The sequence below is a fragment of the Podarcis muralis genome, chromosome 6, assembly GCF_964188315.1.
Source record: "Podarcis muralis chromosome 6, rPodMur119.hap1.1, whole genome shotgun sequence".
Lineage (NCBI taxonomy): Eukaryota > Metazoa > Chordata > Lepidosauria > Squamata > Lacertidae > Podarcis > Podarcis muralis.
In genome coordinates this window covers 28,906,858-28,927,434 of record NC_135660.1, presented here as the reverse complement: position 1 = coordinate 28,927,434, position 20,577 = coordinate 28,906,858, and the positions used below count along the sequence as shown (strand labels likewise).

The following is a 20,577-nucleotide window of genomic DNA, read 5'->3' as shown; positions in this document are numbered from 1 at the left end:
TATGAACCTTCTTTTAGTAATTTGTCAAACTAAGACAAGAGCTAGTTAATACAAGAGTTATGTGAGGAATAATGCATCCATAATCATCTATGGTTATGCGCTTGCTCATGGTTGAATGGAGAATAAGATGAATGAACAGTTGCAGAGGCTTCTCATACCAGTGCTGGTTAACATGGTGAAACGTACTTGAAATATTAAACGGTTAAAAACTCATGCCCAATCTTTTATTTTTAAAACTTGATGAAACTCAGTAGCAGCTGCACCTTAGTTTTGGGATAATGCTAACCACACACTCATTATGACATGTTTATGAGATACCATCGGACAGCTTGGGAAAACGTGAGCTGTGCCATATTCCTTGTAGGAGTAGTCACCCTTTGAGGGGCAATAAGTAGCAGGTGTAAAACAGAGAAACCAAGAACACTGTTCTTTCTTTTGGATAATGATCCATAACATCCCACCTAATCTTGAAGTGCATCAAAATATGTTCAATTGATTATACTTTCAGGTTCCAAAGGAGACAAGGGACTTCCAGGAATTCTTGGTGGACAGGGATCGACAGGAGCTCCAGGAGACAGAGGGGACATGGGAGTGCCAGGTGATTTTACCCATGTATCTGAATAGTCATCAGGGGAATAGTACTGTAATAGCCACCTGAAAAACAAATAGCTGAATTTAGTGATTAATGCATTTGTAAGGACTGAATTGGAGCAAGCTGTGCATAAATGGGGAATGGTGTTTCACAGGTTTTTGTGGGGAACAGCACATCTCGTAATAAGTTTATTAAGGCCAAAATACTCATTGCTCATTATTTTTCAAGTTCTTCCTGTACTTGTCTTGAATATACCTTTACTTAGAGGGAAAAAGAATCTCTCTCTCTTTTTCTCTCTCTCTCTCTGTGTAAAGTTGTATTTGTGGAAGGGTGAAACTATGATACAGCTGCTTATAACTCAGTCTCATTTCATATTTTCATTACTTGGCTTGGTTTTGGTTTGGTGGCTTTTCCCCCCTTTGGGAAATTAAAAAAAGTCTAAAATATCTATTCTGATAGCCATGTCTATGCCATTGCAGGTTCTAAAGGCGAACGAGGTTCTTCTGGTTTGCCTGGGTCACCAGGAATACCAGGGCCACCTGGCTTGCTTGGTATTCCAGGGGATAAAGGAGAACCAGCCTGTCGTGGATCTGGACCTCCTGGGGACCCAGGACCTGAGGTATAGAAAATAATAGATCCATGGGTCCAGGCTGTGCTTAATAGGTTTGATTGTTATTTACCGTGATCCTGTTTCCCATTGATGCTTGCTAGGGTGATCCAGGTCCCCCAGGAGAAAGAGGAAGAAAAGGTGAAAGTGGATCACCAGGCCGGCCAGGGCTTGTCGGAGAACCTGGGCTACCTGGAAACAGAGGGGAATCTGGTTTACCAGGAATTCCAGGTGAAGTGTGTGTTTTTAGGCACCAATGCGAAGCGTTAAGAGTGAAATATAATTTCTAAGTGAACTAAAACTGCAACTACTGTAAGCAGCTTCTTTCTATGGAAAAGGTACCAGCTAGCCTGGGGATTTTGTGCCACAGGAAATACTTCAAACACTGCCAACTGATGCCATTCCTGCTTGACCCTGAACTGCCATTTGAACCAGTGGCAATCATCCTAGGAATCATTAAAAGTGCCCTTGTGGCTTGTGATTGATGCTCCATCTGAATGCACACTAACAGAAACAGTATAATGCCAGGCAAATCATATTATTCAGTAATGCTGGTTCACTCATACAGCACTGGTTCTCCTTTGGGTATTTTAATACAAAGCTGATCTAGGTAATAACTTCCCATGCAGCTGGTTGCACAACTGAATATCAAATCGGGGGGAAGGAAAACCCATTGTGCAAAAGAGATACAAAGTGGTGTGTGTATTAATACAATGATCCAAAATAGACTCTTCTACTATTTTGGATCATTGTATTAAATCCTGAGTTTCTCATTTAGATAAGCAGGGCTCAGTACAGTACAGTTCAGAACAGAGAGCACTATAATTGGGAGTAATGTATTTTTACTGAAGTTGATGGAGCTGCTTCAGCAATGGTCTCTGTGTTAGCTGTATAAAGAGCAAACATTCACAAATGAAAGTTGCATTTCTTCTCTCTCTCCTTTGCAGGACAATCAGGACCTACTGGCAGTAATGGTATTAAAGGCACTAAAGGATTACCAGGACAAAATGGCATCAGAGGCTCTCCAGGTCTGTTGCTTGTTTGCCTATTTGTAGTTCTTTTTCTGTCTTTATTTTTCCTGTTTTTCTCACTGTTGAAGAAAAATCAGTGGGTGATAAGCAATGCTGGTCCTACTCAAAATAGACTCATTTAAGTTAATTGACTAACTTTGGTTCATTAATATCAATGGCTCTATTCCGAGTGTAAAGTTGGATGCAATCCATAATGTTTTAGTTTTTCATAGCTTTTTCTTTATACTTCAATGAAAAGCTGCTTCATCTCTTCTGGTCTCTATCACTGAGGTTTCCCACTGGTGGGCCAGAATTTGTACTGGCCAATTCTAGAACTTGCCTATATTTTTCAAGGTACACACTTTCCACTGTGGGCTCTATTTTGCAGGAGGTATTTAACCAGAAGCTAGGCAGCTGTCTTTTCCTACTTACATTGTTTAGAATGGATCACTTGCATGCTGCATTACAAACCCTGCGCTGAGCAGGGATTGCTACTAGATGACCAGAGGTTTTCATTCAACTCTGTGATCCTATGAAACTGACTGCTACAGTTAAGCAGCAGAGCAGCAAATTGTGACTCAGAAAGTTACATGCAGCCCATCTGCCCTGTATTGTGCAGCTTGAGAAAAACACACATACTCATACCCACCCCATCTCTTTTTGCAGTTCTAGGCAAACTAGGAGGTTTGCCAAATTCCTGCTGAGCCACCATATTTCACTGATAACATTTCACTTGGTGGATTATATGTCACATAGGTTTTATCTCTGGACACAATCCTCAATACTGACCAGAGGGAAAGGGTGGGTGAGCAGTTGCTCCTTCCTACTTCCTACTGCCTACGCCTCTCCTTCATCTTGAAGAAGAGAAGAGTTTGGATTTGATATCCTGCCTTTCACTCCCTTTAAGGAGTGTCAAAGCGGCTAACATTCTCCTTTCCCTTCCTCCCCCACAACAAACACTCTGTGAGGTGAGTGGGGCTGAGAGACTTCAAAGAAGTGTGACTAGCCCAAGGTCACCCAGCAGCTGCATGTGGAGGAGCAGAGACGCGAACCCGGTTCACCAGATTACGAGTCTACCGCTCTTAACCACCACACCACACTGGCTCTCTTGAGATAATGGCAGATGATACCAACAGCAAGGAGGCACAGGAGCAACCACAGTTGCTGATCACCTATCTTCCACTGGTGCCATGGGAAATGTGGGTGGATTACTGTGGAATAGGAAAGCACAGTTTCTGGCAGCTTTATCCTATACCATGAAGTGCTCCAACAAAAGCCTCTCATTAATCCTCCAGGGCCACTCTCCTGCTCACAATAGAAAATACGAGCTTTCCCATTCTTTTCGTTGTGTTGTGAGCCGCTTTGGACCGAAGAGTGGCATGCACATTTAAATAATGAATAATATGTGAATGATCAACACATCACTACAATGATGCACCAATATTAGATCATTTCAAAACCTAATATGACAACGTAATTAATTGATAATATTGTAACTTTTTTAATTATTATAAAGTAAATTGTCATTCTAACTTATCCATTGATATCAACTATAAGAAGCATTTCTGGTACAATCACATATTAAGAATAATAAAACCATCAACCACGAACTAACAAATAAAGTGTATAATATTTTTTCATCAAGGCTAAATTTTCAACATCATCCTCAGGTTCACCTGGGTTACTGGGTGATGATGGACCAACCGGTATGAAGGGTAGCCAAGGACAGGATGGTATCCCTGGACCCCCAGGAGAGAAGGGAGCACAAGGTATCCCATTAATAACGTTCATTCTGTTTCAGTATGTTCTAATATTTTGGGGGTCATTACAGAATTCATGCCATGTCAAAATTTATACTGTTGAAAAGCATTCACATTTTTAACTTTTTGTTGCGTTTATTGCAGATTAAAAATAAGTAATGTATTGATCAAGTTTTCAAAGTAGTTTGAGAATTACTAAAAGTTTCAGTTTTGATTCTTTAAAAACAACAACAACACACAAATAAGAGTGATTTGGATGATAATAACTGGAGATGTCAGTTGCTAGGTACAGATCTTTTTCAGTTATTCGGGTTTGTTAAGAGGAAAATATTGGGGAAGATAACTGAGCCTGACATTCCATTTGCTTCTAAAGCTGCACTTTTGGAGTATTTGAAAGGAGGGATCCTGAATAAGACCTAGAACTAGTAATACATTGGTTAATATCAGTTAGAATGTGTAATCCAGTAATGGTACAGGCAAATATGTGCAAATACTTTGTTACTGGATAGATATATGTTTGTGAATCCTAGAAATAAGGACTTTCAGTATTGCATTCAGCTATGTTTCTGTTCCTGTTATTGCAATGTATTGTATTGTATTTTTGTTCTGCATTTGTAATGAAAACAATTATGAATACAGGTTCTCCAGGACAGCAAATTCCTGGTCCTCCAGGCATTCCTGGTCCTAAAGGTAAAATTAAATTGTTGTGGGGTTTTTTTTGGGGGGGGCGGGATGAAAGTCAGAACTGTAAGTCTTAAAACGAGCTTAATTCTGTCTGCTTAAGCCCAGAGTAAACCAGTTTACTTCAAAATGTTACTTGTCTATTGCTTTTTGATTTTGGTTGCCATGCACCTAAAATATGTCATGCCTCTTTAAAAGTATATTAAAGTTGACTAACCTGTACCTAATGGTTGTTTAAATACTGCATAGGTGTCAAAGGAGACATTGGGGTGCCTGGTATACCAGGGCCACCAGGTATTAAAGGTAGTATGGGAGACCAGGGACCAATTGGACTTCCAGGCTTACCGGGACAACCAGGACTTCCCGGGAAACCAGGTGCAATCATTGCTGGCCAAAAAGGAAACAGAGGCCCCCCTGGTCCTGATGGAAAACCAGGTAGGAACTGCTATTTTATCATACCTAACACAAGTACCGGTAAAATAGAGACTGTGAGATAATACTTAATAAGTTAGGCTGTCTCGCTTTCAGTTATAATGTAGGTTGTGCCTCTCTGAATTCCACACAATTCCTGGTTGTATGTATTATAAAACTATCTCCTTTTTAAAACGATATAGGTGTTCCTGGTATTCCAGGACCTGCTGGACTCCCTAGCTATAGTATTAAAGGAAATAAAGGTGTTCGAGGAAATGATGGCTTACCAGGCCCGCCAGGAACTAGAGGTGACGTTGGTCTACCTGGGCCAGCAGTAAGTGAAATAATTACATTTAATTATCCACTCACTATTTTAACCTTTGGTTGTAGGCTGCAACACATTTCAGCAAAGAAACCAAAACAAAATTACTACAAAATAGAAAAATGAGATGTGAGCATCAGTGTGTAGGCACTTATTTTTATATCATACAGCTATTGGTGCATTTAAACAAATTCATATTTCAGTAATGAGATGTTGTGCTTTATTTTATCAATGCCAGGATATTTATCAACAATTAGGGGAATATCTAGTTTGCAGTCTTTCACACTTATCCTAGAAAGCACCATCTTAACTCTAAGGACTTCAGTAAAAGACGCTCTCCTCTCATTAAGTCTAGTCACTCTAATGCTGCAACTTTTGAGACTTATTCAGAAATCTGCCTCTTGGCTAATCTGCTGTTGATTGAAATTCAGCTATATTTGCCTTACTAAAATAACTGGGGAAATAGCAGACCACTCAAAATCGTTACTGATTTTGCCAACAGTGTCTCTTTCTAACAGTAGGAGAATCTTGCAGCAACACTGTCTTTCCAGGAACAGTAAGAATTTGGGTGGTTCTAGACATGCCACCTGAAATCATCACAAAATGCAACCAGTTGTAACCCTGCTTTTGCTGAGATAATAGAAGTCTGTTACAGAAATCTGTTCTCTCACTTACAGGGGATATCAGCAAGTGAGAGAAAGATTTGCGTAACAACTCATGAACTTGCTAAATTCTCCCCTGCAAATGCCCCACAGCCAGACTGTCGTCTCATTTTGCCTTTCTCTGCCTCTATCCTCTCCCTGCTCACAGAAACTGCTGAAAACCAACAAGCAAGTCTAGCTTGTGTATAGTTACTGAAACAAGATTATTTTTCTCATCTCGTTGTCTGACTTACAGGGAACTGAAGGCATCCCTGGCTATCAAGGTCCTAGAGGTGAACCTGGTTTCCCCGGATTCCCAGGCATCAAAGGTATTTGACTAACTTTGTAAAGCACCTTCTTATTTTATACAAAAGAGAGGCTGGCATGCAGTGGACACAGAGCTTCTTCCATAGAATAAGGGGTAGAAAGGTGGCAGAGCTCTGGAGTTGTGGTTGGTTTGTTGCTAGCATTTTGCAGTGCAGGTTCCAGGTTTTGGGAGGCCTTGGGCAAGGAGCTATGAATGGGTCCCACCTTACGCAGCGACCCTGCTGCTCATTTGCCCTCTCCCAATTCACACAGCTGTCCAGGGGGAGAATGCAAGGCAAGTGCAGGATGCTTCTCCTGTCTCCTCACTATTGACACTGATTTAGAGAGGGCAGGTGATCAGGCAGTAGAAACAAGGAGGAGGAGAAACAGGACCAGGAAGGGGGGGAGGATGCAGGGAATGGCAGGAGTGGCTCACCCAGCAAAGCAGAGCTGCAACAATAGCCTCCCAGCAGTGGAGTCACTCACTACAGCTTACCAGGAGGAGCGAGGCAGTTGGTGAGGTTGGGGCTGCACAGGTGTACCACCAGCAGGAACACCAGATTGGTTATACTGGGTCATCCTTGCAGGCCTGGCCTGACCTCCTTCACATGCCTCCTAGTATTGCTGCAGTTCCACTCCTTAGGTGAACTGTTTCTGGGGTTCCCTTCCTTGTGTGGGCCAGCAGTTGAAAGGCAGACAAGGTTTGCACTTACCTGCCTTCCTAACAATGCAGTGTAGAAAGAACTAGTTGCCACCGATGACTAAGTAGGATGAATCCCTCCTTCTTTTTCTTCTTTGCCTTTGGACATAGGCCAGTTAAGGGAAAAGTTTTCTTTTTTAAGTATCCTGCTGTGCAGCTGCTTTGGAAAGGAGCCTTTGAGCTAAGCAACAGGAAGCATTTGGAATGTGATAATTCAGTTCTTAACTAGGTTACAGCTGTCGTTGTTTTTCTGTTCTGCATTTCTGTTTCTACCAAGGTACACAAAGTGACTTATAACTAAATGCACTACAAAATGTAAAAGCTTGCCTTGCAATGAAAGTTAAGGGGAGAAACAATTAAACAGGGTACAGTAGTGAGCACCAGAGCATCATTTGGATGCTGGAAGTTCATCATAAGACCTTCGTATCAGGGCTACTTGGCTTCAGGATGTCTGCCCACCTCATATAAAAAGGTAAAGGTCCAGTCACAGACGACTCAGGTTGCAGCGCTCATCTCGCTCTATAGGCCAAGGGAGCCGGCATTTTTCCACAGACAGCTTCCGGGTCATGTGACCAACATGACTAAGCCGCTTCTGGCAAACCAGAGCAGCACACAGAAACGCTGTTTACCTTCCCGCCAGAGCGGTACCTATTTATCTACTTGCACTTGACGTGCTTTCGAACTACTAGGTTGGCAGGAGCAGGGACCTAGCAACGGGAGCTCACTCCGTCGCAGGGATTCGAACCGCCGACCTTCCAATCAGCAAGCCCTAGGCTCCATGGTTTAGACCACAGCCTCATATACTCAAGGCTTATTTGCTGGGCAGAGAAGTGTGACTCAGCCAAGCCTTCCTTGACTCATCTTTAGATGTGTGGCAGTGCATGGACTACATTTGCTACTCTCCTGGGCTTCAAAGTCAGGGTAGGATTATTTAGACAGGAGGAGGAGAGGCTGGTGGAAATTGGGCCAGCACATCTCATCCAATGAAATAGAGGCATACCCTGGGAGAAAAGGAATTGGGAAAGAACATTTACATTTACTCCACTGAAAGTGTATTTAACAGTGTTCAGCAGGACTTACTTCCAGGAAGGAGTTTCAGGCTATGCTAACCTAATGAAGTAGGTCACTGCAAATTGATATATTAATAAAATTATCACCCTTTTATTTTATTTAATAACCCAATTATTTGTCTCGTGTGTTTCTTATAGGTACAAAAATTCCCTTAAGTAATGAACCAACTTGGAACTGTAGGAAGGGCAGCAGTTGTTTTTATTGATACAAAATCAACATTAGGCTACAATCCTATGCACTAGGAATGTGAAACCTCTGGCCCTCCATATGTTGCTAGACATTTCCCATCAGTCCTGGCCAGCATGGCCAATGGTCAGGGCTGATGGGATTGTGGTCCAGCAACATATGGAGGGCCACAGGTTCCCCATCCTTGCTATACATAGTTACCTGAAAATAAGTCACATTGAACTCAGTGCAGCTTGCTTCAGATTCGACATGTATTAATATGCTTCATATTAGTTGCTGGGAAATTGCGCAGATTAAATCAGGAGTGGCTAGCCTGCAGCCTACAGGCCATATCTGGCCTACAAACATTTCTATGTGGCCCCCAAGACAGCTTCCAGGTGTTTTTTTTAAAAAAACAACTACCTATTATTATGAACATCATTCATAACAACTCTTAACAAGACTGTCTCATTTCTAATAATGTCAGGTCTTCTTTTCAGGAGAAATGGGTAATCAAGGGCCACCTGGGCAAATAGGAGTACCAGGACCTGCAGGGTCAAAGGGACCACCTGGTGAGTATACTTGACCAGTATCTATAAAGCTGCCCTTGGTTCCTTTGGGAGGAAGGCAGGATTTGCATATCCTCATCATCTCTCTGGGTCTACCTTCCCACTTCATCTCCTTTGTTTTTTAATACAATAACCAACTATTTGTTTATCCATTTATTTACTAGGTCCGCCTGGAGCACCCGTGGCTGCTGTCTCTTTCCCAGGAAACCCAGGACCTGCTGGACCTCCAGGAAACCTAGGAAGCCCAGGAGATCCAGGTCCCAGAGGACCACCAGGGCCGCCAGGTACAAGTTTCATAATATCTCCCTTCTGTTTTATCTAATAGAAGAGAGGAACATCAGGGCCAGATAACATGTCCTGCATAACCTAAGCCGTGGCACCATAAAAGTTTTTGCCCCAGCTGGAATAGGTCCTTTAAATCTTATCGTGCCTCTTGCTTGTCTGGATAGATAGAGAAAGGTGAGAGAGAGACAGAGACTAGCCTACTGTAGAAGATGGCATTTGTTCTTATGCCCACGTTTTTCTCTGGCTCCACCCACTGCTGGTATGTGGCCCAGAAGGAAATGTGACCCTTGATGGGAAAAGATTCCCCTGTCCTGGCATAGATAAACACAGTGGGGCACATAGATCTGCAGCTATTTGCAATCCAGTTGCATTTATTCATTTAACTATTCCAAGGCTTTGTTTTCAGGTCAAACCCTTTCAAGGCAGCTTCCAGCATACAAATGACTATAAAAGTTAACAATAGCAACTAGCAACAAACTAGCACTAACAACAAAATACTAAAGCTTTTGAAACATTAAAATATATTAAAATGTTAAGCCCAGAATGTTATATACGAGTAACATAATATGAGCCTTGGAAGGACCGACCGACCGACTTATTTATTTATTTATTTATTTATTTATTTATTTATAGGCATTGCAAATTGAAATGTATATTAAAGCAACAAATAGGGGTTTTTCATTGCTGTAAATAGTCATGTCCTACACAGCAAAATATTCCTGCTATCTAAATATTCCTTGTTTGCTTCAAAATCAGATAGGTTATTGAAACCTGAGGACAAATCCAGAGGGTGCCTACATTGATACCTTACTATATGCTAACATGTGCTTTATTATCTGAATCCAGGACCTCCAGGTGTAAAGGGCCAGCTAGGTCGTCTTGGGATACCTGGCATACCTGGGCCACCTGGACTAAAAGGAGACAAGGGCTTTCAAGGCCCGAAAGGTACTGTAAATAAGATATAGACTACACTGTAATAATTACATTTGTGTCATTAGTTAAGTTTTGAGTTCACAGGCCTGAAATACCTGAAGATCCCTTGTAGGAAGTGCATTGGCCACCGTTAAATTTTGAGGGGGCCCGACCCCCTCCTTGAAAAAATTGAGGGAGCCCTTGGTCCTCGCCCCCCTCCCCCCAGATAGCGCACTGTCTTTGACTTCAACCAGGGGCGGCCAAGGTAGAGGGGACACTGCTTCCACAACCTTCTTCCCCAGCCAGCAGGATTGGGCTGTGGCTGTGGTAATAAATCTACTGCCCCATGACTCATAGTTCCTCATTAGGATTATTCTGCCCCTCTTTAGTTTGTCTAGGATTTCAGCTACTTCATTGGTCTGTAGTGCCAGGTGAGATGTCATTTTTTAAAAATACAAAGGCACTGCCACAGTCCTGAGATTATTGACACTTTCCCAAAAATGTTTCCTTTCACATTCAGTTTGTTGTATTACAGACTATCACCACAAAACAAAAACCAGGTTGCTCTGTAAAATTTATTTCTCCTGCTTTGATCTGGCAAGTCTAACTGTATGCCAACAGTGACTTTTTTTATCTAATGTGTTGATACCGCAAGGTCAGGTTGGCCAAGATATGATAATTGTGCAATTTGTGCTCACATACAGCAGGAGTGAGGAACCCCCAGCCCATGGGCCAACCTCTGCCCTCCATGGGGTCCAGTTAGCTATTCCAGGCCGTTTTTCCTAAACCACGTGTACCCACCTATTTGCTGACATCATTGGTGATGTCACTGGTGACATCAGCTGATGGATGGGAGGGCAGGGTTTAATCTCACATTGGCTGTGCTGCCCTGGATCACACAGTATTTAATTCCCACTCATCAGTTGATGAAGAAAAATTAGAGCCCTTTGCCTAGTGATAGGTGGTGGTGGGGAGATGGGGGAATCCCTCCCCCACTGCCACAGCTGCCATCCACTCGCTTAAAAGAGACCCAGAGCAAAATGGCTGCAAAGCACCCTTTGAGGCAGCCTCCCTCCTGATAAGACTTACAAAGCCACGCAGGTGATTTTGAACGGAGGAGGGCAGTCCCTCACCAATCAAATTTGCCCCTTGAGGCTGATCCTGATAAAGATCTGGCACATGGAGCCAAAACAACATATCCTACCCTGACGTGCATCCTCTCTCAGATACAAAAACACAAATACATGTATTTATTTATTTTTACCTATTTTTTCTTTATTTTAGGTTTGCCTGGAATGTTTGGGTTTCCTGGTGAGAAGGGACTCCCTGGATTCCCAGGAAGTTGCTTAACGGGCCCAGTCAAAAGGGGCTTCATCTTTTCTCGGCACAGCCAGTCAACAGAGATTCCGTCATGTCCATCTGGGACATCTCAAATCTATAGTGGTTATTCTCTCCTTTTTGTACAAGGGAACGAGCAAGCACATGGGCAAGATCTTGGTACTTTTATAAATATATGCTTCAGTTGATTTCTTTTAAAGGGGACATTTTCATTCAGCAGGACAACCATACCAACTCTGTTGTTACACAAAATAAAAGATCTCAGTGCCTGGCTTAGATTACATAATTATGTAAGGAAAAGTTGTTTTTTTAATGCTACTCACCCTGGAGCAGATTGTGCTTATTTGAACAGGCCTGAGAAAGTAGCCTCCTATAGTTATTTCTCTTGATGAGAACCCCTGGAAAATAATAGTGTAGCAGAGACACTACATTTTCCTTTAGCCACTTCAGTTCCTATCTGCATTTCTTTACATGATATTATATGCTCCTGTATTACAGCTGTTGCAGAAATGTTACAGAAGTGCTGCAACATTGACTTCTCATCGTTTCCGACTTTTTCAGTTTTATCTCATACAATTGCATTTCCTTTGTTAGAGTGGAGGGATGATTCCAACTGTAGTGTCTAATCTCCAAAATATTTCCCACTCCCTTATCTTTCAGTCACACTATATTTAGGTGCTAAATAGCATTTAGCTTTCTCCATTAATAAAGGGCCTTTGCCACCCCTAGTTATTCTGAAGTTGCCCCTATTACAGCATCTCAGTTGCTTATTACTGTACTATAAATCGGATTTTGCAACAGATCTATACAAAGAAGCTCATCATAGATTCTCTTCTGAATCTTCTAGGTTCAGCCGGTAGCTGCCTTCAGAGATTTACTACCATGCCTTTTTTATTATGTAATCCCAGTAACGTTTGCCGATTTGCTTCCCGCAATGACTATTCATACTGGCTGTCAACGGCAGAGCCTATGCCATTAGATATGGCACCAATTTCTGGGAAAGCTTTGGAGCCTTATATTAGCAGGTAGTAGTTGTGTTCCTTTTCTGTTTGTGTTTTCACATGGATTTGTTTGCTCATTTGTTTTGGATAAATGTGTCGTAGATTATGATTTATCAGCTGTTTCTAGTACAGATTTGTGGAGAAGGTCAGGGCCAGCCCAATCATTGTGCAAATTGACACAACTTGCTAAGGCGGTGGGGGCATGGAGGGCAGAAAATTGTCACCCCACCAGGTACCTGCTCATTGCCAACCAGGTGCCCATTTTCCAAGATGCCACCCTGTTATGTATTCAGCGGTGTGTGTTGCCTGATCTTGAGTCTGGACTAAGGATTCTGAGCCCCTGTGTTCTGATTCGATACATGATATCCAATCACAGAACATTTCAGGATTTCGGCCTCTGCCATTGGCTCTTAAATTCTGACTTATGATTTGCAGCTTGGAAGTTTATTCAGCCAATCACGTTGGGAGTGGGAGTGGCCCAGGCCTCCAGAAATGTACCGTATTTTTCGCTCTATTGGACGCACCGGACCACAGGACGCACCTAGTTTTTAGAGGGGGAAATCAAGGAAAAAAATATTATTCCCCCCCAGCCCCAAAGAGCAACGGACAGGCTGCGCGCTTCCTCTTTAGCCTTGAGCAGCATCTTTAGCCTTGCACAACGGGATGGATCGTGCCCGCTGTCCACTGGGGCTGGACTAGATGACTCCTGGGGTTCCCTTCCAACCCTGCAATTCTGTGACCTCGGAAATTGTTGGGGGTCTCCACCACTGGAGGCTTTTAAGCAGTGGTTGGGGGACCATCTGCCTGGCGTTCTTTAGCTGTGATTCCTACATTGTGATGGGGCTGGGCTAGATGACACTCGGGTGGCCCTCCCAACTCTATACAGTCCTACACTTCTGCAGCAGGAGATCCACAGCCACTTCACACAATGCCCATCCCAATTTTCATTGGAGAGACATGTGGCTTCACTGTCTAGGTAGGTACCCCCCTACCTGCCACTATTCCCTCACCCCACTTAAGCCGAGGGAATTCCTGCCAGGTGAGGCAGAGAAGCTCCCAGGCGAGGCAAGGGTTAAGATCTACCTCTGGTAAATGGCTTTGTATCCTCCCTCTTTCCCTTTTCTCTTCTTCTTCTATGCTAGCTCCTTCTCTTGTGTTTTGTTTAATCTGTTTTTATTGTATACTAAAATAAAAGCTGCAAAGTTTCCTTTTTTATAATATTCCCCCCCTCCAAACTAAAACGTTAATCTAGATAAAAACACTGATCCAGAGGAAAATAAGGGGGTGGAGAAAGGACGAAAAAAGAAAAAGAGGTAGAGATAGAGATAGAGAGATTTTTTAAAAGTTCTTTAGCCTTGCGTAGCCTCCTGCGGCTGGAGAGGCGCGCACAGCTAAAGAGGAAGCCCGGGCAGCGAGCGGGATGGATCGCACTCGCTGCCCGGGCTTCCTCTTTAGCCTTGCGCAGCCTCCCACGACTAGAGAGATTGCGCAAGGCTTTTCTAGAGGAGGGAGAAGGGACTGACTGGCCGCGTCGGTCCCTTCTCCCTCCTGGGGAAAAGCCCACAAGAGCCGCGCGAAGCTTGTGTGTGGCTCTTGGGGGCTTTTCCTGCTTGCCTCCCCCCCCCTGCATTTGCTCCATAGGATGCACAGACTTTTCCCCTTAGTTTTTAAGATGGAAAAACTGCGTCCTATGGTGCGAAAAATACGGTATATAAGCAGTTGTTTTGCCCCTATTGTCCAGTTCTGTAGTTCAATAAAGCTTCTTGCTATTATAACTATGTCTTGCCTTGTAGGAACCCACCTACACTTCACACCCCACCACCACCAGCAGCAGTGCCAGTGGCATTCAAGTAACAGTACTCTAGAGAGTGACCCTTTGCAGCCCTGCTCTTTAGTACCGTTTTGTTTTGTTGGGACAGTAGAGTTTCTTCCTAATAGCAATGATGTCATTGTTAGTTAGATTTGGCTACATAACAACATAACTGAAGGCAAATGCAGGAGAGAGGGAAAGTGAATAGCTAAAAGTCAATTTGTGGGCTGCATCCTAAACGAGCACTTGCCTAATGACTTTGTATGCCATGTTGTAGATGCGCTGTCTGCGAAGTCCCTGCAGTGATGATAGCAGTTCACAGCCAAACCACTTCAGTTCCACCATGTCCTCAAGGCTGGCAGTCTGTTTGGAAAGGGTATTCTTTTGTTATGGTAAGAAAGAAAGAAAAGGGGCGATCTCACTGCACTTTGGAAGTAGTAATATGGTAGGAAGGGATGGGGGAACAGTTCCTAAAAGTAGCCAGTAAAAGGTATTACCATGATACTGGCAAAAATTAGAAACTGCTATATAAAACTTGTTTTGGGCAACTGTGGTTCCTGCATTTTGGGATACAACTAGTGCCTCAGTTTTAAGCTGTGGATTTTACATCATCAAAAAATTGAACAGGTTTTCATGGAAGACATGTATGCTCACAGTACACAGGTGCGGGCTCAGAAGCTTCTGGACAAGCGCTGGCATCTCCAGGATCATGCTTGGAAAAATTTCACGCCATTCCATTTATTGAATGCCATGGCCGAGGGACATGCAATTATTACTCAAACTCCTACAGCTTCTGGCTGGCTTCGATAAATCCAAGAAGAATGTTCAGGTATGCTAACTAACCTTCCTTTGTGAGTGAGCCACCACAACAGAACAGCTAATGCAGCAGGAGCTCTGGTACCAACAAAAAAAGCTCAATGAAAGCAGCAACTGCTCCACTCGTATCAGAAGACGGAGGACAGTATTCAAATACATTTCCATGCTAGCACAAGGTTTAGCACCAGCACAAGGGTTTGGGTCACCCCCTCTCCCTCCCCTGGTGTGTACCCTGGATTTAGGCAGCACATTGGGGGGGGGGAGGGGGAGATTATTCTATTGTGCAAGGAAAAATATTTGCACTAGCCAAACTATTTGCATAGCACTATGTTGACTACAGGGACACGGGTGGCACTGTGGGTTAAACCACACAGCCTAGGACTTGCCGATCAGAAGGTCGACGGTTCAAATTCCCGTGACAGGGTGAGCTCCTGTTGCTCGGTCCCTGCTCCTGCCAACCTAGCAGTTCGAAAGCACATCAGAGTGCAAGTAGATAAATAGGTACCGCTCTGGCGGGAAGGTAAACAGCGTTTCCGTGCGCTGCTCTGGTTCTCCAGAAACAGCTCAGTCATGCTGGCCACATGACCCGGAAGCTGTACGCCGTCTCCCTTGGCCAATAAAGCAAGATGAGCACCACAACCCCAGAGTCGGCCATGACTGGACCTAACGGTCAGGGGTCCCTTTACCTTTACTATGTTGACTACAATGGAATGCCTCCTGCAAAGACCATACCTCTTGATCCGTTCCACCCTGTCAATAGCTGCATAAACTTATTTGTATACAATCTATTATTCTAATTGTATATGTTGGGGTGCTGGCACCAGCACAGGAGCAAAAGTGGCATCAGTACCAGGGCAGCACTGGCATAAGGAGAGCAGCCATCCCCATATGCCTTTGCTAGGATTGCTGTGTAGGATCCTGTGAGACGCTACCATATAACCACTACCACAGATTACAGAAGTGTCCCATTAGTTTGGCTGCCTCTATACCTCTTTAACATGCAGTGTGTGGTACCTTTTTGTGGCATGGCAATTTAATTGTTTATAACCTTGCATTTTGAGATAATACTCATTTTTGAGATAATACTCATTTTGAGATTATTATAATTCTGAGTTTCATAGATGCAGATTGAACCAGTGTTTTTCTTCACTATAATCACCTATTCCTATTCCTCCTGCCACGTGTTCTAGCTTCTGCATGTAGCACTAAACCAGTTTAGCATTATGCAGGAATGCAGCCAATGACTCATACTTTTGTGGAACCACTGTGTTTATCAGCCTGTTTTTTATGCAGAGACATTTTCATACGTACATTTAAACATTTTCATGCACTGCTAACATGTACAAGCACATAAACATTTGACCTTTGCTAGCTGCCTGCCATTTAGGTAGACACTGCTATGATCAGTTTGTTATTAATGGCCGTGGTTTAAGCCACTTAGTGCAACATACGTGAGGTGGAATAAGCCCAAGCAAAGCCTTGGGCTTGTTTATTCCCTCTTGTTCTACCTCCTGTGTTGTCAGGAGTTACTTTCAGTGACTCCTGGCTTTTTATATCATATGAACCATGGAATGGTTCACACACCACACTAAGCCAAACAGTGGCATAGCATGATGTGTGAACCAGGCTGTTGTAGTTTAAAACAAAGTATTCAATTTCAAACTAAGAAAACTTCAAAGCATGAATTATTAACCAACCTTTGTTTTAAACCTCTTCTCTGGTTAATATGGCATAGCAAACTGGGATTTTCTGAAAGTGAGACCAAATGCGGAAGGAGAAGGGGCAGCAGAGTACATGGTCCAAGGGATTTGCTCAGGTTTGTTTTAGCTTTTGCACGTAGCACTAAACCACAGTTTAGCGTTATGTAGGAATGCAGCCAATGACTCATACTTTTGTGGAATCACTGTGTTTACTGTGGGGGTTTTTTTACCACTGATAGTTTCCTTCCCTATAGAATGTGCATGGTTTTTTTTTCTTTTTAAGGAAACCATTGTCGCAGACTCTGAAAGCTGGAGAAATGGAAAAAATCATAAGTCGCTGCCAAGTCTGCATGAGGAGACCCAGCTAAACAGAACTGTCATTAGAGAACGAAGCTCCAGTTTTGTGTCGCCAAACTAAAATAAACCAAAAAGGTTTTGTGAACTTGTAATATGGTGTTTTAAAAGCTGCAGAGATGAGAACGCACTCCACAAAGTAGTGGGAACAGAAAGTGTAGGGAAAACATAGCTTCTGGACCAAGCATGCCACTCATTTGTATATTGCATAGAGTTGCACTCTGTGCTGCTTTAGTGTAACTGTTGGAAGCTTTTCAATCTCCTCTCCCCTTTACAAAGAGAAAAGTAGCCCCCTGCCTGACCAGATATGTGACCCTGCTCTCCAGGGTGAACCAGCATACAGCAGCACTCTTACTGAAGGTAGCTAGCCGATAATAAAGCACAAGTGACCCAGGCATCCTTCTCTGTGTTAGTTTATTCCAGCAGTTACAGCATGACACAAGGCCAGACTCAACTGAGTTGTGCTGGTGGGAGCCAGTGCGACAAGTCCTGCTAGGGCAATGTGACTTCCCCACTCTCTTCTTCCCTGGATAGCCCAGTTGGTTAGTGTGTGGTGCTGATAACGCTAAGGTTGCAAGTTCGATCCCTGTATGGGATAGCTGCATATTCCTGCATTGCAGGGGGTTCAACTAGATGATCCTCAGGGTCTCTTCCAGCTCTACAATTTTATGGATCTTCCCATGCAAGCATCTGCTCGGGTCAGGAGAACCCCCGGAATGGGTCGCAGGGGAGGAGAGGGAAGATCATTCCACCTAGCAGGCAAGAATATTTGTGCTTACAGAATTCCACTCACAGAGTGCAACTATCCAAAATGCACATGAATGCCATATGCTGGGTTCAGATACTGTGCCTTCCCTCCACTTTCTGTTTCCAACACTAGGTGGCGTGTCTTCTTTTTCTCTACAGTTTCACAGGTGCCTTAACTAAAGCCAAACTGTATTTGCACAGTAAACTTGAAGATACCAATGCTGTACTATAATGGAATTTGAAATAGTGCAATATTTTAGCTTTTGTTTCTAGTAAAATGCAAAGCACTTTCTTGGAGTAAATTGTTTGTGTTGGCAGAACTAAAAGGTTGTCACCTTCTGAACTCTGCCAACTCCTGGGTCTGTTTAAATCTGAACGAGAGCGTCGCCGGTCTTTTTAATCTAGAAAAAGACAGCTCAAGCTGCCTTTCTTGTGCTTTTCTACCTGCAAAATGGAGCAATCAGGGTAGTGTTGGTTTACATAAGTGTTGCCAAAGCAGATATTATTTAAGTTGAAACTCTGGCGCAACAAGCAATTAAGTGGGAGGGGGCTGCATGAAACGTTTGAAAGTTCATCAAATGAATTATAATTCTCCAGTCGTCCTTCCTTTGGCAAAGAAAGAGAATTTTAGCATATTCATAGCAGTGCAATAGAAATTTACAAGATGAACTTGTAGGTAAGCTGCCCTCTAAATACATCCGTGATACATTTGCATATTTAATGGATCCTACTAACTTCAGTTAGTATTTTGGCCAGCCTTACTAAACGAGTCCTAAAAAAATGCAAATCTTACGTGATTTATGCTGCCTTTGGATTGGTTCCAGATTAAGCTAGCTATGCTTTAAGCCCACTGAAATAAAAGGGACAAGGGAAGCATGAGTACCTTAAATCCCTTTGGGACTAAGGTATGACTAACCTAATACGGCTCCAGCCTGAGGCTACTGAGGCAGAACTGACAAACTATAAATGGCCACTCTCCTGATAACCCTTAACAAGAATCATCAACCAGAAACTGAAATGGAAGAAAATTGGTTTTCATTCAGCCTGTATATGTAGCACAAATGATTAGTATACAGTATTGTACTATGTGTTGAAACTGTGCTTGTAATTTTTATTTTTATTTTGAGGCTGAATAGGCATATTCAGAATGAGGCTGGAGTATGATGTCAAAAATGTGCACCAAATTTAAATGGGATCTCCCATAAGAATATTTTGTATGGTACTTTAGCCACTGCAATAAATGCAAAACCTCTCCTTTTTGTCTCTATTATAAGGTATCAGGTAGTATCTGCACATTTAATTTGTTCTAAACTGTTTTATTGTTTGTATTTTACGTTGTTGTGACCCACCGTGGGGCCTTATGGTGAAGGGTGGATAATAAATCTAATAATAATAATTTCTGTGGACATAAATGGTGGTTGAAAACATCAGCCAAATTTAATCAGAGTCCATCCAGTGAAACCCAAGCAGCTAAAGGTACGGTAATAGCTTTTCAGCAAATTCAAGTGGTACTGTCTGGGGAAAGGTTTATATAGAACCTGTGGTTTAAGTAAACCGACTCTGCAACCCTATGCATTTATTCAGAAGTAAGTCACACTGTGTTCAATGAGCTTTCAGAGCAATCTTATATGTGTCTATTCAGATGAAAGCCTCATTGACTTCAATGGGATTTGTTCCCAGGTAAAGTGAGTATAGGAGTGCAAATTTAGGTACATCATTCTGATCCAGCAAAGGAGACTTCCATGCACAGCTAATGCAGATGTCCATCTGGATCTAAAAACTCATGACAAGGTACATCCAATTCCTGTTGAACTTGATGATGGGGGCTGCACAGGCAGTCCCAGCTTAGGGCCACTAGTTGTGTTAGTGTGCAACAAAGCACAGCTGGAATTGGATCAGGGTCTTTATATATTATTATAATTTATGTACTTTTTTGTATAAAAGTGTAGTTCTGAATGTTTTGTATTTATAACATTGCACTTGAAAGAATTAACGTTAACATTAAGGTTGCTCAAAGCTTTTGCACAAGTATCAGCACTGCAATATTTAACAATAATAATCTTACCTCATTAATCTACATACTTGTGTAAATGTATAATTCTAAATAAAGGATTTAGAGATCTACAAGTGCGCCATTTCCCCCGCATTACTAATGGGTATTTTTGCAAGTAAACATTTTTATTTAATTTATATTTTAATTACTCTGGTGTCTGTCTTTTAATGGTGGACTTTTAGTGATAACAATGCTGCAAAATCATTCTGATGCCAAAGCTTGCTGTGCTGAAAATTAAGTGCTTAAGACAACCCCAGAATCATTACAGCATCACAGATAATTATCTTATATGGTAGAGCAAGAACACTTCATATGCTCTGTAACTGCAAGCAATCGGATGTGTTAATGCAAATGTTCTGGTAGTAAATAAAATGTCTTGTGGGACAGATTTTTGAATTATATTCTTCTTTCTGACCTCTTATCAATAGCACAAATCAACAATCAAATGCAACCTTCTTTTAAAGTGACTTTTTATTAGATGCATGGGAAGAGGACATAAATTCCTGGGCCCCAGATATCTACCTGATTGTAAACTACTGGCTGAATACATGTTTCATAGAGAATAGATTGTTATGCCACACAACAACTAAAATTTAGGAAAGCATATATGCAATAAAAGATGAGAACATAGCAGATACAAATTAAAAACAGAATACAAACAAATTTGCTAAGAGTTTAAAGTTCTTAAAGGATGGGGGGATGGGGGATAACAGAGGAAGCCTGTGC

General features: G+C 42.5%; 1 protein-coding gene and 1 long non-coding RNA gene across 2 annotated transcripts in view; one reads left to right on the top strand and one right to left on the bottom strand.

The window, feature by feature from the left end:
* The window catches only part of COL4A3 (collagen type IV alpha 3 chain), a 48,716-nt gene extending 28,477 nt beyond the window's left edge, over nt 1–20,239 (top strand). Inside the window, exons 34-50 of the mRNA XM_028731117.2 lie at nt 509–598; nt 1,072–1,211; nt 1,304–1,430; nt 2,147–2,227; nt 3,880–3,978; nt 4,609–4,659; nt 4,900–5,085; nt 5,265–5,395; nt 6,281–6,353; nt 8,767–8,838; nt 9,000–9,119; nt 9,967–10,065; nt 11,317–11,529; nt 12,218–12,395; nt 14,459–14,573; nt 14,838–15,010; nt 16,981–20,239. Coding sequence (XP_028586950.2) covers nt 509–598; nt 1,072–1,211; nt 1,304–1,430; nt 2,147–2,227; nt 3,880–3,978; nt 4,609–4,659; nt 4,900–5,085; nt 5,265–5,395; nt 6,281–6,353; nt 8,767–8,838; nt 9,000–9,119; nt 9,967–10,065; nt 11,317–11,529; nt 12,218–12,395; nt 14,459–14,573; nt 14,838–15,010; nt 16,981–17,065 — 2,033 coding nt within the window. The 3' untranslated portion in view covers nt 17,066–20,239. The remainder of the gene's footprint in view (nt 1–508; nt 599–1,071; nt 1,212–1,303; nt 1,431–2,146; nt 2,228–3,879; nt 3,979–4,608; nt 4,660–4,899; nt 5,086–5,264; nt 5,396–6,280; nt 6,354–8,766; nt 8,839–8,999; nt 9,120–9,966; nt 10,066–11,316; nt 11,530–12,217; nt 12,396–14,458; nt 14,574–14,837; nt 15,011–16,980) is intronic.
* Nucleotides 211–1,396, bottom strand: LOC144327967 (uncharacterized). Its single transcript, XR_013393152.1, has 2 exons — nt 1,273–1,396; nt 211–654 (listed from the first exon to the last, which is right to left on the bottom strand). It is a non-coding gene; the product is annotated as an uncharacterized LOC144327967 (long non-coding RNA).
* Nucleotides 20,240–20,577: the final 338 nt, after the last annotated feature.